Source organism: Parasteatoda tepidariorum, chromosome 5, assembly GCF_982258835.1.
Source record: "Parasteatoda tepidariorum strain Cologne lab strain chromosome 5, Ptep-v5.0, whole genome shotgun sequence".
Taxonomy (NCBI): Eukaryota; Metazoa; Arthropoda; class Arachnida; order Araneae; family Theridiidae; genus Parasteatoda; species Parasteatoda tepidariorum.
The window spans coordinates 107,264,807-107,278,800 of NC_141759.1; the positions used below are offsets into that span (position 1 = coordinate 107,264,807).

The 13,994-nt window shown below is 32.1% G+C and overlaps 2 protein-coding genes across 2 annotated transcripts; both read left to right on the plus strand.

The window, feature by feature from the left end:
• Positions 1-10,998: 10,998 nt before the first annotated feature.
• Positions 10,999-11,604, plus strand: LOC139424887 (protein FAM200C-like). The gene has a single exon (XM_071176952.2). The coding sequence runs from the start codon at positions 10,999-11,001 to the stop codon at positions 11,602-11,604; it is 606 nt and encodes a 201-aa protein (XP_071033053.2).
• Positions 11,605-11,609: 5 nt separating this feature from the next.
• LOC107455208 (general transcription factor II-I repeat domain-containing protein 2-like) lies at positions 11,610-12,482 on the plus strand. The gene has a single exon (XM_043052499.2). The coding sequence runs from the start codon at positions 11,610-11,612 to the stop codon at positions 12,480-12,482; it is 873 nt and encodes a 290-aa protein (XP_042908433.2).
• The last annotated feature ends 1,512 nt before the right edge of the window (positions 12,483-13,994 follow it).

Consider the following 13,994-nt stretch of genomic DNA (forward strand, 5'->3'; position numbering starts at 1 on the left):
TATATAGCTTAAAGAATTTACTTCCGGTTAATTAACAAAATCTATTTTGGCCCATTATGTGCCCCCTAATTAATGTATAAAAATTTCCTTTCCTACGATTGTTTAGTATATAAAACTCTAATTTCTGGCAGAGTTTGAAAATTATAAGTTAATATTAAAGACAGTTACGGAGTGAGTCGTGTGAGTAGCTTCGGGGTCAAAATTTATCCGTTTTTCAGCTATTATTCCCTCTTTCCCAAAGAAAAATAATTATTTTTATAAATATAACGCTTTATTCACGTTGAAATACAGAAAAATAAATTTTAAAAAATAAAATAAAGTAAATAGGAAAAAAAATTTTAATTTTATCCGTGACCAGGACAGAACTCCTGACCACCGAAACTACAAACTTCTTTACGCATGGCGCTAACAACAACACCACGACTCACGCGTTGCTTCCACGAATATATAGCTTAAAGAATTTACTTCCGGTTAATTAACAAAATCTATTTCGGCCCATTATGTGCCCCCTAATTAGTGTATAAAAATTTCCTTTCGTACGATTGTTTAGTATATAAAACCCTAATTTCTGGCAGAGTTTGAAAATTATAAGTTAATATTAAAGGCAGTTACGGAGTGAGTCGTGTGAGTAGCTCCGGAGTCGAAATTTATCCGTTTTTCAGCTATTATTCCCTCTTTAACAAAGAAAAATAACTATTTTTATAAATATAACACTTTATTCACGTTTAAATACAGAGAAATAAATTTTAAAAAATAAATAAAGTAAGTAGAAAAAAAAATTAAAATTTTATCCGTGACCAGGACAGAACCCCTGACCACCGAATCTTCAACCTTCTTTACTCATGGCGCTAACAACAACACCACGACTCACACGTTGCTTCCACGAATATATAGATTAAAGAATTTACTTCCGGTTAATTAACAATATCTATTTTGGCCCATTATGTGCCCCCTAATTAGTGTATAAAAATTTCCTTTCGTACGATTGTTTAGTATATAAAACTCTAATTTCTGGCAGAGTTTGAAAATTATAAGTTAATATTAAAGGCAGTTACGGAGTGAGTCGTGTGAGTAGCTCCGGGTTCGAAATTTATCCGTTTTTCAGCTATTATTCCCTCTTTCCCAAAGAAAAATAATTATTTTTATAAATATAACACTTTATTCACGTTTAAATACAGAAAAATAAATTTTAAAAAATAAAATAAAGTAAGTAGAAAAAAAAAATTAAAATTTTATCCGTGACCAGGACAGAACCCCTGACCACCGAATCTTCAAACTTCTTTACTCATGGCGCTAACAACAACACCACGACTCACACGTTGCTTCCACGAATATATAGCTTAAAGAATTTACTTCCGGTTAATTAACAAAATCTATTTTGGCCCATTATGTGCCCCCTAATTAGTGTATAAAAATTTCCTTTCGTACGATTGTTTAGTATATAAAACTCTAATTTCTGGCAGAGTTTGAAAATTATAAGTTAATATTAAAGGCAGTTACGGAGTGAGTTGTGTGAGTAGCTTCGGGGTCAAAATTTATCCGTTTTTCATCTATTATTCCATCTTTCCCAAAGAAAAATAATTATTTTTATAAATATAACACTTTATTCACGTTGAAATACAGAAAAATAAATTTTAAAAAATAAAATAAAGTAAATAGAAGAAAAAAATTAAAATTTTATCCGTGACCAGGACAGAACCCTTGACCACCGAATCTACAAACTTCTTTACTCATGGCGCTAACAACAACACCACGACTCACACGTTGCTTCCTCGAATATATAGCTTAAAGAATTTACTTCCGGTTAATTAACAAAATCTATTTTGGCCCATTATGTGCCCCCTAATTAGTGTTTAAAAATTTCCTTTCGTACGATTGTTTAGTCAATAAAACTCTAATTTCTGGCAGAGTTTGAAAATTATAAGTTAATATTATAGGCAGTTACGGAGTGAGTCGTGTGAGTAGCTCCCGGGTCGAAATTTATCCGTTTTTCACCTATTATTCCCTCTTTCCCGAAAAAAAATAATTATTTTTATAAATATAACACTTTATTCACGTTGAAATACAGAAAAATAAATTTTAAAAAATAAAATAAAGTAAATAGAAGATAAAAAAATTTAAATTTTGTCCGAGACCAGGACAGAACCCCTGACCACCGAATCTTCAAACTTCTTTACTCATACCGCTAACAACAACCCACGACTCACAGGTTGCTTCCACGAATATATAGCTTAAAGAATTTACTTCCGGTTAATTAACAAAATCTGTTTTGGCCCATTATGTGCCCCCTAATTAGTGTATAAAAATTTCCTTTCCTACGATTGTTTAGTATATAAAACTCTAATTTCTGGCAGAGTTTGAAAATTATAAGTTATTATTAAAGGCAGTTACGGAGTGAGTCGTGTGAGTAGATCCGGGGTCGAAATTTATCCGTTTTTCAGCTATTATTCCCTCTTTCCCAAAGAAAAATAATTATTTTTATAAATATAACACTTTATTCACGTTTAAATACAGAAAAATAAATTTTAAAAAATAAAATAAAGTAAATAAAAAAAAAATTAAAATTTTATCCGTGACCAGGACAGAACCCCTGACCACCGAATCTACAAAATTCTTTACTCATGGCGCTAACAACAACACCACGACTCACACGTTGCTTCCACGAATATATAGCTTAAAGAATTTACTTCCGGTTAATTAACAAAATCTATTTTGGCCCATTATGTGCCCCCTAATTAGTGTATAAAAATTTCCTTTCGTACGATTGTTTAGTATTTAAAACTCTAATTTCAGGCAGAATTTGAAAATTATATGTTAGTATTAAAGGCAGTTACGGAGTGAGTTGTGTGAGTAGCTTCGGGGTCCAAATTTATCCGTTTGTAAGCTATTATTCCCTCTTTCCCAAAGAAAAATAATTATTTTTATAAATATAACACTTTATTCACGTTTACATACAGAAAAATAAATTTTAAAAAATAAAATAAAGTAAGTAGAAAAAAAAATTAAAATTTTATCCGTGACCAGGACAGAACCCCTGACCACCGAATCTTCAAACTTCTTTACTCATGGCGTTAACAACAACACCACGACTCACTTGTTGCTTCCAGGAATATATAGCTTAAAGAATTTACTTCCGGTTAATTAACAAAATCTATTTTGGCCCATTATGTGCCCCCTAATTAGTGTATAAAAATTTCCTTTCGTACGATTGTTTAGTATATAAAACTCTAATTTCTGGCAGAGTTTGAAAATTATAAGTTAATATTAAAGGCAGTTACGGAGTGAGTTGTGTGAGTAGCTTCGGGGTCAAAATTTATCCGTTTATCATCTATTATTCCCTCTTTCCCAAAGAAAAATAATTATTTTTATAAATATAACACTTTATTCACATTGAAATACAGAAAAATAAATTTTAAAAAATAAAATAAAGTAAATAGATGAAAAAAATTAAAATTTTATCCGTGCCCAGGACAGAACCCTTGACCACCGAATCTACAAACTTCTTTACTCATGGCGCTAACAACAACACCACGACTCACACGTTGCTTCCGCGAATATATAGCTTAAAGAATTTACTTCCGGTTAATTAACAAAATCTATTTTGGCCCATTATGTGCCCCCTAATTAGTGTTTGAAAATTTCCTTTCGTATGATTGTTTAGTCAATAAAACTCTAATTTCTGGCAGAGTTTGAAAATTATAAGTTAATATTAAAGGCAGTTACGGAGTGAGTCGTGTGAGTAGCTCCCGGGTCGAAATTTATCCGTTTTTCACCTATTATTCCCTCTTTCCCGAAAAAAAATAATTATTTTTATAAATATAACACTTTATTCACGCTGAAATACAGAAAAATAAATTTTAAAAAATAAAATAAAGTAAATAGAAGAAAAAAATTAAAATTTTATCCGTGACCAGGACAGAACCCTTGACCACCGAATCTACAAACTTCTTTACTCATACCGCTAACAACAACACCACGACTCACAGGTTGCTTCCACGAATATATAGCTTAAAGAATTTACTTCCGGTTAATTAACAAAATCTGTTTTGGCCCATTATGTGCCCCCTAATTAGTGTATAAAAATTTCCTTTCCTACGATTGTTTAGTATATAAAACTCTAATTTCTGGCAGAGTTTGAAAATTATAAGTTAATATTAAAGGCAGTTACGGAGTGAGTCGTGTGAGTAGCTCCGGGGTCGAAATTTATCCGTTTTTCAGCTATTATTCCCTCTTTCCCAAAGAAAAATAATCATTTTTATAAATATAACACTTTATTCACGTTGAAATACAGAAAAATAAAATTTTAAAAAATAAAATAAAGTAAATAGAAAAAAAAATTTAAATTTTATCCGTGACCAGGACAGAACCCCTGACCACCGAATCTACAAACTTCTTTACTCATGGCGCTAACAACAACACCACGACTCACACGTTGCTTCGACGAATATATAGCTTAAAGAATTTACTTCCGGTTAATTAACAAAATCTATTTTGGCCCATTATGTGCCCCCTAATTAGTGTATAAAAATTTCCTTTCGTACGATTGTTTAGTATTTAAAACTCTAATTTCAGGCAGAGTTTGAAAATTATATGTTAGTATTAAAGGCAGTTACGGAGTGAGTTGTGTGAGTAGCTTCGGGGTCAAAATTTATCCGTTTTTCAGCTATTATTCCCTCTTTCCCAAAGAAAAATAATTATTTTTATAAATATAACACTTTATTCACGTTGAAATGCAGAAAAATAAATTTTAAAAAATAAAATTAAGTAAATAGGAAAAAAAATTTTAATTTTATCCGTGACCAGGACAGAACTCCTGACCACCGAAACTACAAACTTCTTTACTTATGGCGCTAACAACAACACCACGACTCACGCGTTGCTTCCACGAATATATAGCTTAAAGAATTTACTTCCGGTTAATTAACAAAATCTATTTTGGCCCATTATGTGCCCCCTAATTAGTGTATAAAAATTTCCTTTCGCACGATTGTTTAGTATATAAAACTCTAATTTCTGGCAGAGTTTGAAAATTATAAGTTAATATTAAAGGCAGTTACGGAGTGAGTCGTGTGAGTAGCTCCCGGGTCGAAATTTATCCGTTTTTCACCTATTATTCCCTCTTTCCCGAAGAAAAATAATTATTTTTATAAATATAACACTTTATTCACATTGAAATACAGAAAAATAAATTTTAAAAAATAAAATAAAGTAAATAGATGAAAAAAATTAAAATTTTATCCGTGGCCAGGACAGAACCCTTGACCACCGAATCTACAAACTTCTTTACTCATGGCGCTAACAACAACACCACGACTCACACGTTGCTTCCGCGAATATATAGCTTAAAGAATTTACTTCCGGTTAATTAACAAAATCTATTTTGGCCCATTATGTGCCCCCTAATTAGTGTTTAAAAATTTCCTTTCGTACGATTGTTTAGTCAATAAAACTCTAATTTCTGGCAGAGTTTGAAAATTATAAGTTAATATTAAAGGCAGTTACGGAGTGAGTCGTGTGAGTAGCTCCCGGGTCGAAATTTATCCGTTTTTCACCTATTATTCCCTCTTTCCCGAAAAAAAATAATTATTTTTATAAATATAACACTTTATTCACGCTGAAATACAGAAAAATAAATTTTAAAAAATAAAATAAAGTAAATAGAAGAAAAAAAATTTAAATTTTATCCGAGACCAGGACAGAACCCCTGACCACCGAATCTACAAACTTCTTTACTCATACCGCTAACAACAACACCACGACTCACAGGTTGCTTCCACGAATATATAGCTTAAAGAATTTACTACCGGTTATTTAACAAAATCTATTTTGGCCCATTATGTGCCCCCTAATTAGTGTATAAAAATTTCCTTTCGTACGATTGTTTAGTATTATAAAGCTCTAATTTCTGGCAGAGTTTGAAAATTATAAGTTAATATTAAAGGCAGTTACGGAGTGAGTTGTGTGAGTTGCTTCGGGGTTAAAATTTATCCGTTTTTCATCTATTATTCCCTCTTTCCCAAAGAAAAATAATTATTTTTATAAATATAACACTTTATTCACGTTGAAATACAGAAAAATAAATTTTAAAAAATAAAATAAAGTAAATAGAAGAAAAAAATTAAAATTTTATCCGTGACCAGGACAGAACCCCTGACCACCGAATCTTCAACCTTCTTTACTCATGGCGCTAACAACAACACCACGACTCACACGTTGCTTCCACGAATATATAGCTTAAAGAATTTACTTCCGGTTAATTAACAAAATCTATTTTGGCCCATTATGTGCCCCCTAATTAGTGTATAAAAATTTCCTTTCATACGATTGTTTAGTATATAAAACTCTAATTTCTGGCAGAGTTTGAAAATTATAAGTTAATATTAAAGACAGTTACGGAGTGAGTCGTGTGAGTAGCTTCGGGGTCAAAATTTATCCGTTTTTCAGCTATTATTCCCTCTTTCCCAAAGAAAAATAATTATTTTTAAAAATATAACACTTTATTCACGTTGAAATACAGAAAAATAAATTTTAAAAAATTAAATAAAGTAAATAGAAGAAAAAAATTAAAATTTTATCCGTGACCAGGACAGAACCCTTGACCACCGAATCTACAAACTTCTTTACTCATACCGCTAACAACAACACCACGACTCACAGGTTGCTTCCACGAATATATAGCTTAAAGAATTTACTTCCGGTTAATTAACAAAATCTGTTTTGGCCCATTATGTGCCCCCTAATTAGTGTATAAAAATTTCCTTTCCTACGATTGTTTAGTATATAAAACTCTAATTTCTGGCAGAGTTTGAAAATTATAAGTTAATATTAAAGGCAGTTACGGAGTGAGTCGTGTGAGTAGCTCCGGGGTCGAAATTTATCCGTTTTTCAGCTATTATTCCCTCTTTCCCAAAGAAAAATAATTATTTTTATAAATATAACACTTTATTCACGTTGAAATACAGAAAAATAAAATTTTAAAAAATAAAATAAAGTAAATAGAAAAAAAAATTTAAATTTATTCCGTGACCAGGACAGAACCCCTGACCACCGAATCTACAAACTTCTTTACTCATGGCGCTAACAACAACACCACGACTCACACGTTGCTTCGACGAATATATAGCTTAAAGAATTTACTTCCGGTTAATTAACAAAATCTATTTTGGCCCATTATGTGCCCCCTAATTAGTGTATAAAAATTTCCTTTCGTACGATTGTTTAGTATTTAAAACTCTAATTTCAGGCAGAGTTTGAAAATTATATGTTAGTATTAAAGGCAGTTACGGAGTGAGTTGTGTGAGTAGCTTCGGGGTCAAAATTTATCCGTTTTTCAGCTATTATTCCCTCTTTCCCAAAGAAAAATAATTATTTTTATAAATATAACACTTTATTCACGTTGAAATGCAGAAAAATAAATTTTAAAAAATAAAATTAAGTAAATAGGAAAAAAAATTTTAATTTTATCCGTGACCAGGACAGAACTCCTGACCACCGAAACTACAAACTTCTTTACTTATGGCGCTAACAACAACACCACGACTCACGCGTTGCTTCCACGAATATATAGCTTAAAGAATTTACTTCCGGTTAATTAACAAAATCTATTTTGGCCCATTATGTGCCCCCTAATTAGTGTATAAAAATTTCCTTTCGCACGATTGTTTAGTATATAAAACTCTAATTTCTGGCTGAGTTTGAAAATTATAAGTTAATATTAAAGGCAGTTAGAGAGTAAGTCGTGTGAGTAGCTCCGGGGTCGAAATTTATCCGTTTTTCAGCTATTATTCCCTCTTTCCCAAAGAAAAATAATTATTTTTATAAATATAACACTTTATTCACGTTGAAATACAGAAAAATAAATCTTAAAAAATTAAATAAAGTAAATAGAAAAAAAAATTTAAATTTATCCGTGTCCAGGACAGAACCCCTGACCACCGAATCTACAAACTTCTTTACTCATGGCGCTAACAACAACACCACGACTCACACGTTGCTTCCACGAATATATAGCTTAAAGAATTTACTTCCGGTTAATTAAAATCTATTTTGGCCCATTATGTGCCCCCTAATTAGTGTATAAAAATTTCCTTTCGTACGATTGTTTAGTATATAAAACTCTAATTTCTGGCAGAGTTTGAAAATTATAAGTTAATATTAAAGGCAGTTACAGAGTGAGTCGTGTGAGTAGCTCCGGGGTCGAAATTTATCCGTTTTTCAGCTATTATTCCCTCTTTCCCGAAGAAAAATAATTATTTTTATAAATATAACACCTTATTCACGTTGAAATATAGAAAAATAAAATTTTAAAAAATAAAATAAAGTAAATAGAAAAAAAAATTTAAATTTATCCGTGTCCAGGACAGAACCCCTGACCACCGAATCTACAAACTTCTTTACTCATGGCGCTAGCAACCACGCCACGACTCACACTTCTTGCACGAATATATAGCTTGAAGAACTTCCAGTTAATTAACAAAATCTATTTTGGCCCATTATGTGCCCCCTAATTAATGTAGAAAAATTTCCTTTCGTACTATTGTTTAGTATATAAAACTCTAATATCTGGCAGAGTTTGAAAATTATAAGTTAATATTAAAGGCATTTACGGAGTGAGTCGTGTGAGTAGCTCCGGGGTCGAAATTTATCCATTTTTCAGCTATTATTCCCTCTTTCCCAAAGAAAAATAATTATTTTTATAAATATAACACTTTATTCACGCTGAAATACAGAAAAATAAATTTTAAAAAATAAAATAAAGTAAATAAAAAAAAAATTAAAATTTTATTCGTGACCAGGACAGAACCCCTGACCACCGAATCTACAAACTTGTTTACTCATGGCGCTAACAACAACACCACGACTCACACGTTGCGTCCACGAATATATAGCTTAAAGAATTTACTTCCGGTTAATTAAAAAAATCTATTTTGGCCCATTATGTGCCCCCTAATTAGTGTATAAAAATTTCCTTTCGTACATTGTTTTTTATATAAAACTCTAATTTCAGGCAGAGTTTGAAAATTATAAGTTATTATTAAAGGCATTTACGGAGTGAGTCGTGTGAGTAGCTCCGGGGTCGAAATTTATCCATTTTTCAGCTATTATTCCCTCTTTCCCAAAGAAAAATAATTATTTTTATAAATATAACACTTTATTCACGCTGAAATAGAGAAAAATAAATTTTAAAAAATAAAATAAAGTAAATAAAAAACAATTTAAAATTTTATTCGTGACCAGGACAGAACCCCTGACCACCGAATCTACAAACTTCTTTACTCATGGCGCTAACAACAACACCACGACTCACACGTTGCTTCCACGAATATATAGCTTAAAGAATTTACTTCCGGTTAATTAACAAAATCTATTTTGGCCCATTATGTGCCCCTTAATTAGTGTATAAAAATTTCCTTTCGTACGATTGTTTTTTATATAAAACTCTAATTTCAGGCAGAGTTTGAAAATTATAAGTTAATATTAAAGGCAGTTACGGAGTGAGTCGTGTGAGTAGCTCCGGGGTCGAAATTTATCCGTTTTTCAGCTAATATTCCCTCTTTCCCGAAGAAAAATAATTATTTTTATAAATATAACACTTTATTCACGTTGAAATGTAGAAAAATAAATTTTAAAAAATAAAATAAAGTAAATAGAAAAAAAAATTAAAAATTAATCCGTGACCAGGACCGAACCCCTGACCACCGAATCTACTAACTTCTTTACCCATGGCGCTAACAACCACACCACGACTCACAAGTTGTTTGCACGAATATATAGCTTAAAGAACTTCATTCCGGTTAATTAACAAAATCTATTTCGGCCCTTTATGTGCCCCCTAAATAGTGTATAAAAATTCCCTTTGGTACGATTGTTTGGTATTTTAAGATTGAGTTATATCACGTGAAAATTCAGTCATTAGATCGAAATCTATTCAGGGTGGTCTGTCTTTTATTTTGTACACTATACATCGAGTTCTGTGAACAAAATGTTCTTAAATTCACTTCAAAGATATGATGAAAAAAACTGTGGGTTTAGGTTTTGAATCCTCCCAGCTGTAGAGCGGGTACCAGCTTGTCAGGGAAATAAAGGCGGTAGGTGCACTAAGCTGATTTTCTTTTCACCATCACTCCTCGTTAGTCATAAATCGTGGAGTCTTAATATCGATGACCCTCTTGCTCACACTAGACTGTTGGACGAATTTTTTCTGCGTATAAATATTTTAAATAAAATTCTCTTCGCGCGAATATTTTATTGCTACACCAAAATTAGGTTTGCAATAAGGTAAAATGAACGAGGGAAGGCCACACATTTTAAAGGAACCGCAACGCATAGGACCCCTAAAGCCATATTCGAGAAGAAAAGAAAATATGTAACAAAAATATTGAAGAGTCAATTTTAAACTCCAGATTCAAATTTTATTTATTATTTTAATGAGATTGTTCGAATGAAAAGTTTCTGAAAAAGAACTATTACTTATACTTGTGTCGAGAAACCTTTCAAAGAAAGTTTTCGTATTGTACTTTCGCAGACTTTAAAAAAAGAATCCAAAATCATGGTCTTATTCTCGTTTATTTGCTTTCCTTTAAATGAGGCCCTTTGCAAAATATTTTCTTATTATTTACTAATATTTTCGCTGAAAAGGTTAATATTTGCTTTATTTCGTTTCCTTTGAAATAGGTTTTCGCTTAATATTTCTGCTAATCTAATCATGACAGCAAACAAAAATGCAAAAAATAAGGTTTACAATTTGCTTGTTTATTTAACCTAAATAACAATATTTTTAAAAAAGATTTAAAAATCATTTAGTTTTCCTTTAAGGAGGAAAGGTTGGAAATAGTAATATTTTTACGTCATTGAAAAAAGGTTTTTACCGCAAACCTTTTAGTGACAATGAAAATAAAGTTAAAACTCAAGGTTGTCGTAAGGTTACATGCTTTCTGGGAGGCATCTTTTAGTGCCTTTGTAAATCAAAATTCCTCTGCAGTTGCTGTTACGTATAAAATGGCACATATACTTGGAAAAAGAGGCAAACCATTTAGTGACATTGAAATAATTAAAGAATGCATTGTTGAAGCAGTGAGTATGTTAGATCCAAGAAATGTCAACAAATACAAACAATTAGCTCTTTCAAGAAGAACTGTAACAGATCGACAGCACGAATTAGCGCAAAATGTAACAGAGCAACTTCAAACAATTATACAAAATGAAGATGTTTATTTTTCAGTTGCTTTAGATGAAAGCACTGATAAAACAGATTCGGCACAAGTTTTATATTTTATTCGTGCTATAACTAAAGATTTTCAATGTTACGAAGAACTACTTGCGTTGGGTACACTAACTGGAAGAACTCGCGGAGCCGATATTTTCGAAAACTTCAAAGAAGTATGTAATAAATTACAATTGAATGTCAGTAATTTAGTCAGTGTCTGCACCGATGGCGCACCTTCCATGAGAGGCAAAAAAGAAGAATTCGTTGCTTTGTTAAAAAAGGAAAACTTAAACTTGAAAAAATTGATATCATTTCACTGCATTTTGCATCAGCAAAATCTACCATTTTGCAAGACACTCTGGATAGAACCATTGCCATTGTCAACTATATTCGCGTAAATGCAATGCGTCATCGTGAATTTCGGCAGATGCTCTCTTTAGATGAGGAAACGTATAGTGTTGACCTACCATACTACTGCAAGGTTCGCTGGCTATCAACAGGTCAGGTTTTGATAAAAGTTTTGTCTTTACGACGACAAATTTTAAACTTTTATCAAGAACAAGGAAAACAATGTGATCTATCAGATGAAGTATTTCTCAAAAACCTTGCATTTTTGTCTGATATGATGACAAAACAAAACAATTTAAATATTTGCCTGCCAGGTGAAACGAGGTATATTTATGAAATGTGGCAAAAGATCCAAGCTTTTAGAAAAAAATTATCATTTTTCAAAACATTGCTTTGTCGATCGGAAATATCTGCACTACACTTCCCGGAGCTAGCTAAAATGTTAAATGAGCAGAACTGTGAAAATAAAATATTCGATGAATATGTATGTGTCTTGGATTGTTTAATAGAAGAGTATACTAAAAGATTTTCTGATTTTGACGAGCACACTCCTGCTATGAAACTTGCATTTGAACCACATTTAATAGATATATCTGAGGCTCCTGCAGAACTACAAATGGAGTTAATTGATTTAGGGGAAGATAGTATCATCAAATCCCTTTTTAGCGCTAAAAAGGATCCCATAGAAATCTGGAAAAATGCTGTTGAATATCCATGCCTTCGAGAACATGCTCGCCGTTTACTTTCCTGCTTCGGAAGTACCTACTGTTGCGAGACAACATTTTCTCTCATGTCAAAAATAAAAACAAATTTAAGAACGCAAATTACAGATGCACATTTGGAGGATCAATTAAAGCTGTGTGTTACGAAACTTGATCCAAATATACAATTACTATCAAACAAAAAACAAAGCCAAATAAGTCACTAACTTAGTGAATAAAAAATATTTTTAATTGTATTTTTTTATAATATCTTTATATTATTTTATATGTATATTATATTTAAAATTTTGTAGTATTATATTTTATTTTTTCTATATAATGCAATAAATTGTTAAATCTATAGAAAAACTATAATAATTTCACAAAAGTCACTTTCTTAGGTCAATCAGCTAATGCGGCCTCTCTTATTGCTGCCTAATTTAAATGTGGCCTCTAATGGTAAAAAAGTTCCCCACCTCTGGTATAGATATTACAAGTCTAATTCAATATTTTAACTCATATATGAACAATTATAATTGAATATTTTAGCATTATATACAATATTTAAGAGCAAATTAAAAAAAGGAAAATTAACAAAACAAATTTACTTCTTCATTTCTTCCAAATAATTTAAAAATAGATTTCTTTATGTTAAACGGTGTAGCATATAACTAAATACTTTTTGTTATTGAATGTGTAGAAAGTGTGCATGCATTATAGAAAGTCTCATAAAGTGTGGACGATTGAATAGGAGCTAGGACAGTCCTCTCGTCCCCCCCCCCCTAATCTACAGCGCTGTTGAATAACCTTCCATATGGACACAAACAAAAGACTTGAACGGGAAGTAGGCGGTAAGTGTAAGAAAAAAGAACACATTCTCGTCTTTATATTTTTAATTTACTCTCATTAAATAAAAAACTAGAGATTTTTAAGAATGTAATTATCTTTCTTTTCAAGAAGGTAGCATTTTCCCGACGATTCTTAAGTTCGCTGCATTAGGGAGGCGTCAATTGCCCCCTAACCTACTACAGGCGCAGCCCAGGTCTTCATATGACGATTCTTTTTAAAACACAAATAATAAATCAGGTAACAAGTTCACTTAAGCAAGAAAGATTACTCATGTTGTTGTTTCGGCTTATTCTCCAATGCCTGACAAAGTCAGGCAAGGTCCATCAGACCGTTGACCCTAAGAAAATCGAGAACCAGAGGGAGGAATAAGAGTATGTCCTCCCTGGAAAGTCCCAAACAGTTCAGGATGTGTTCGGGAAAAGCCTGCTCAGTTTGAAATTTGGAGCAGACCTCTAAAATTCTTATGCTTTCGAAAAACGAGAGACTTTTTGCATGACGACTTGCTAATCTGGAAATTGCGGTTTTAGAAGCTCTGTCACAATTGAGGGCAAATAAGTAACCTGGCTCTTTGCCTGCATACCAGTGATGGCAGGGAGGAATCTTCCACCCCTTCGAAATTTCAGAACTAATTATGGATTGATGTTCTAGAAAGGTAAGTGTTAAAGAGGAAGGATTAGCGTGGTAACAGCACTCCTTGGCCAGTCGATCCGCCATTGCCGTATATGTCAACATGAGATGGGATCCACTGAAAATAAACATCGTGGAATTTTGAAATGAGCTTGAGTTTGAGAAGGATAGAAATGCTAGTTTGATTTCCAATTGCAATCCAGTTGTGGAGGTGTTGGAGAAAGCTGCGACTGTCCGAAAGGATCCAGTTGTTGTTGTAGTTG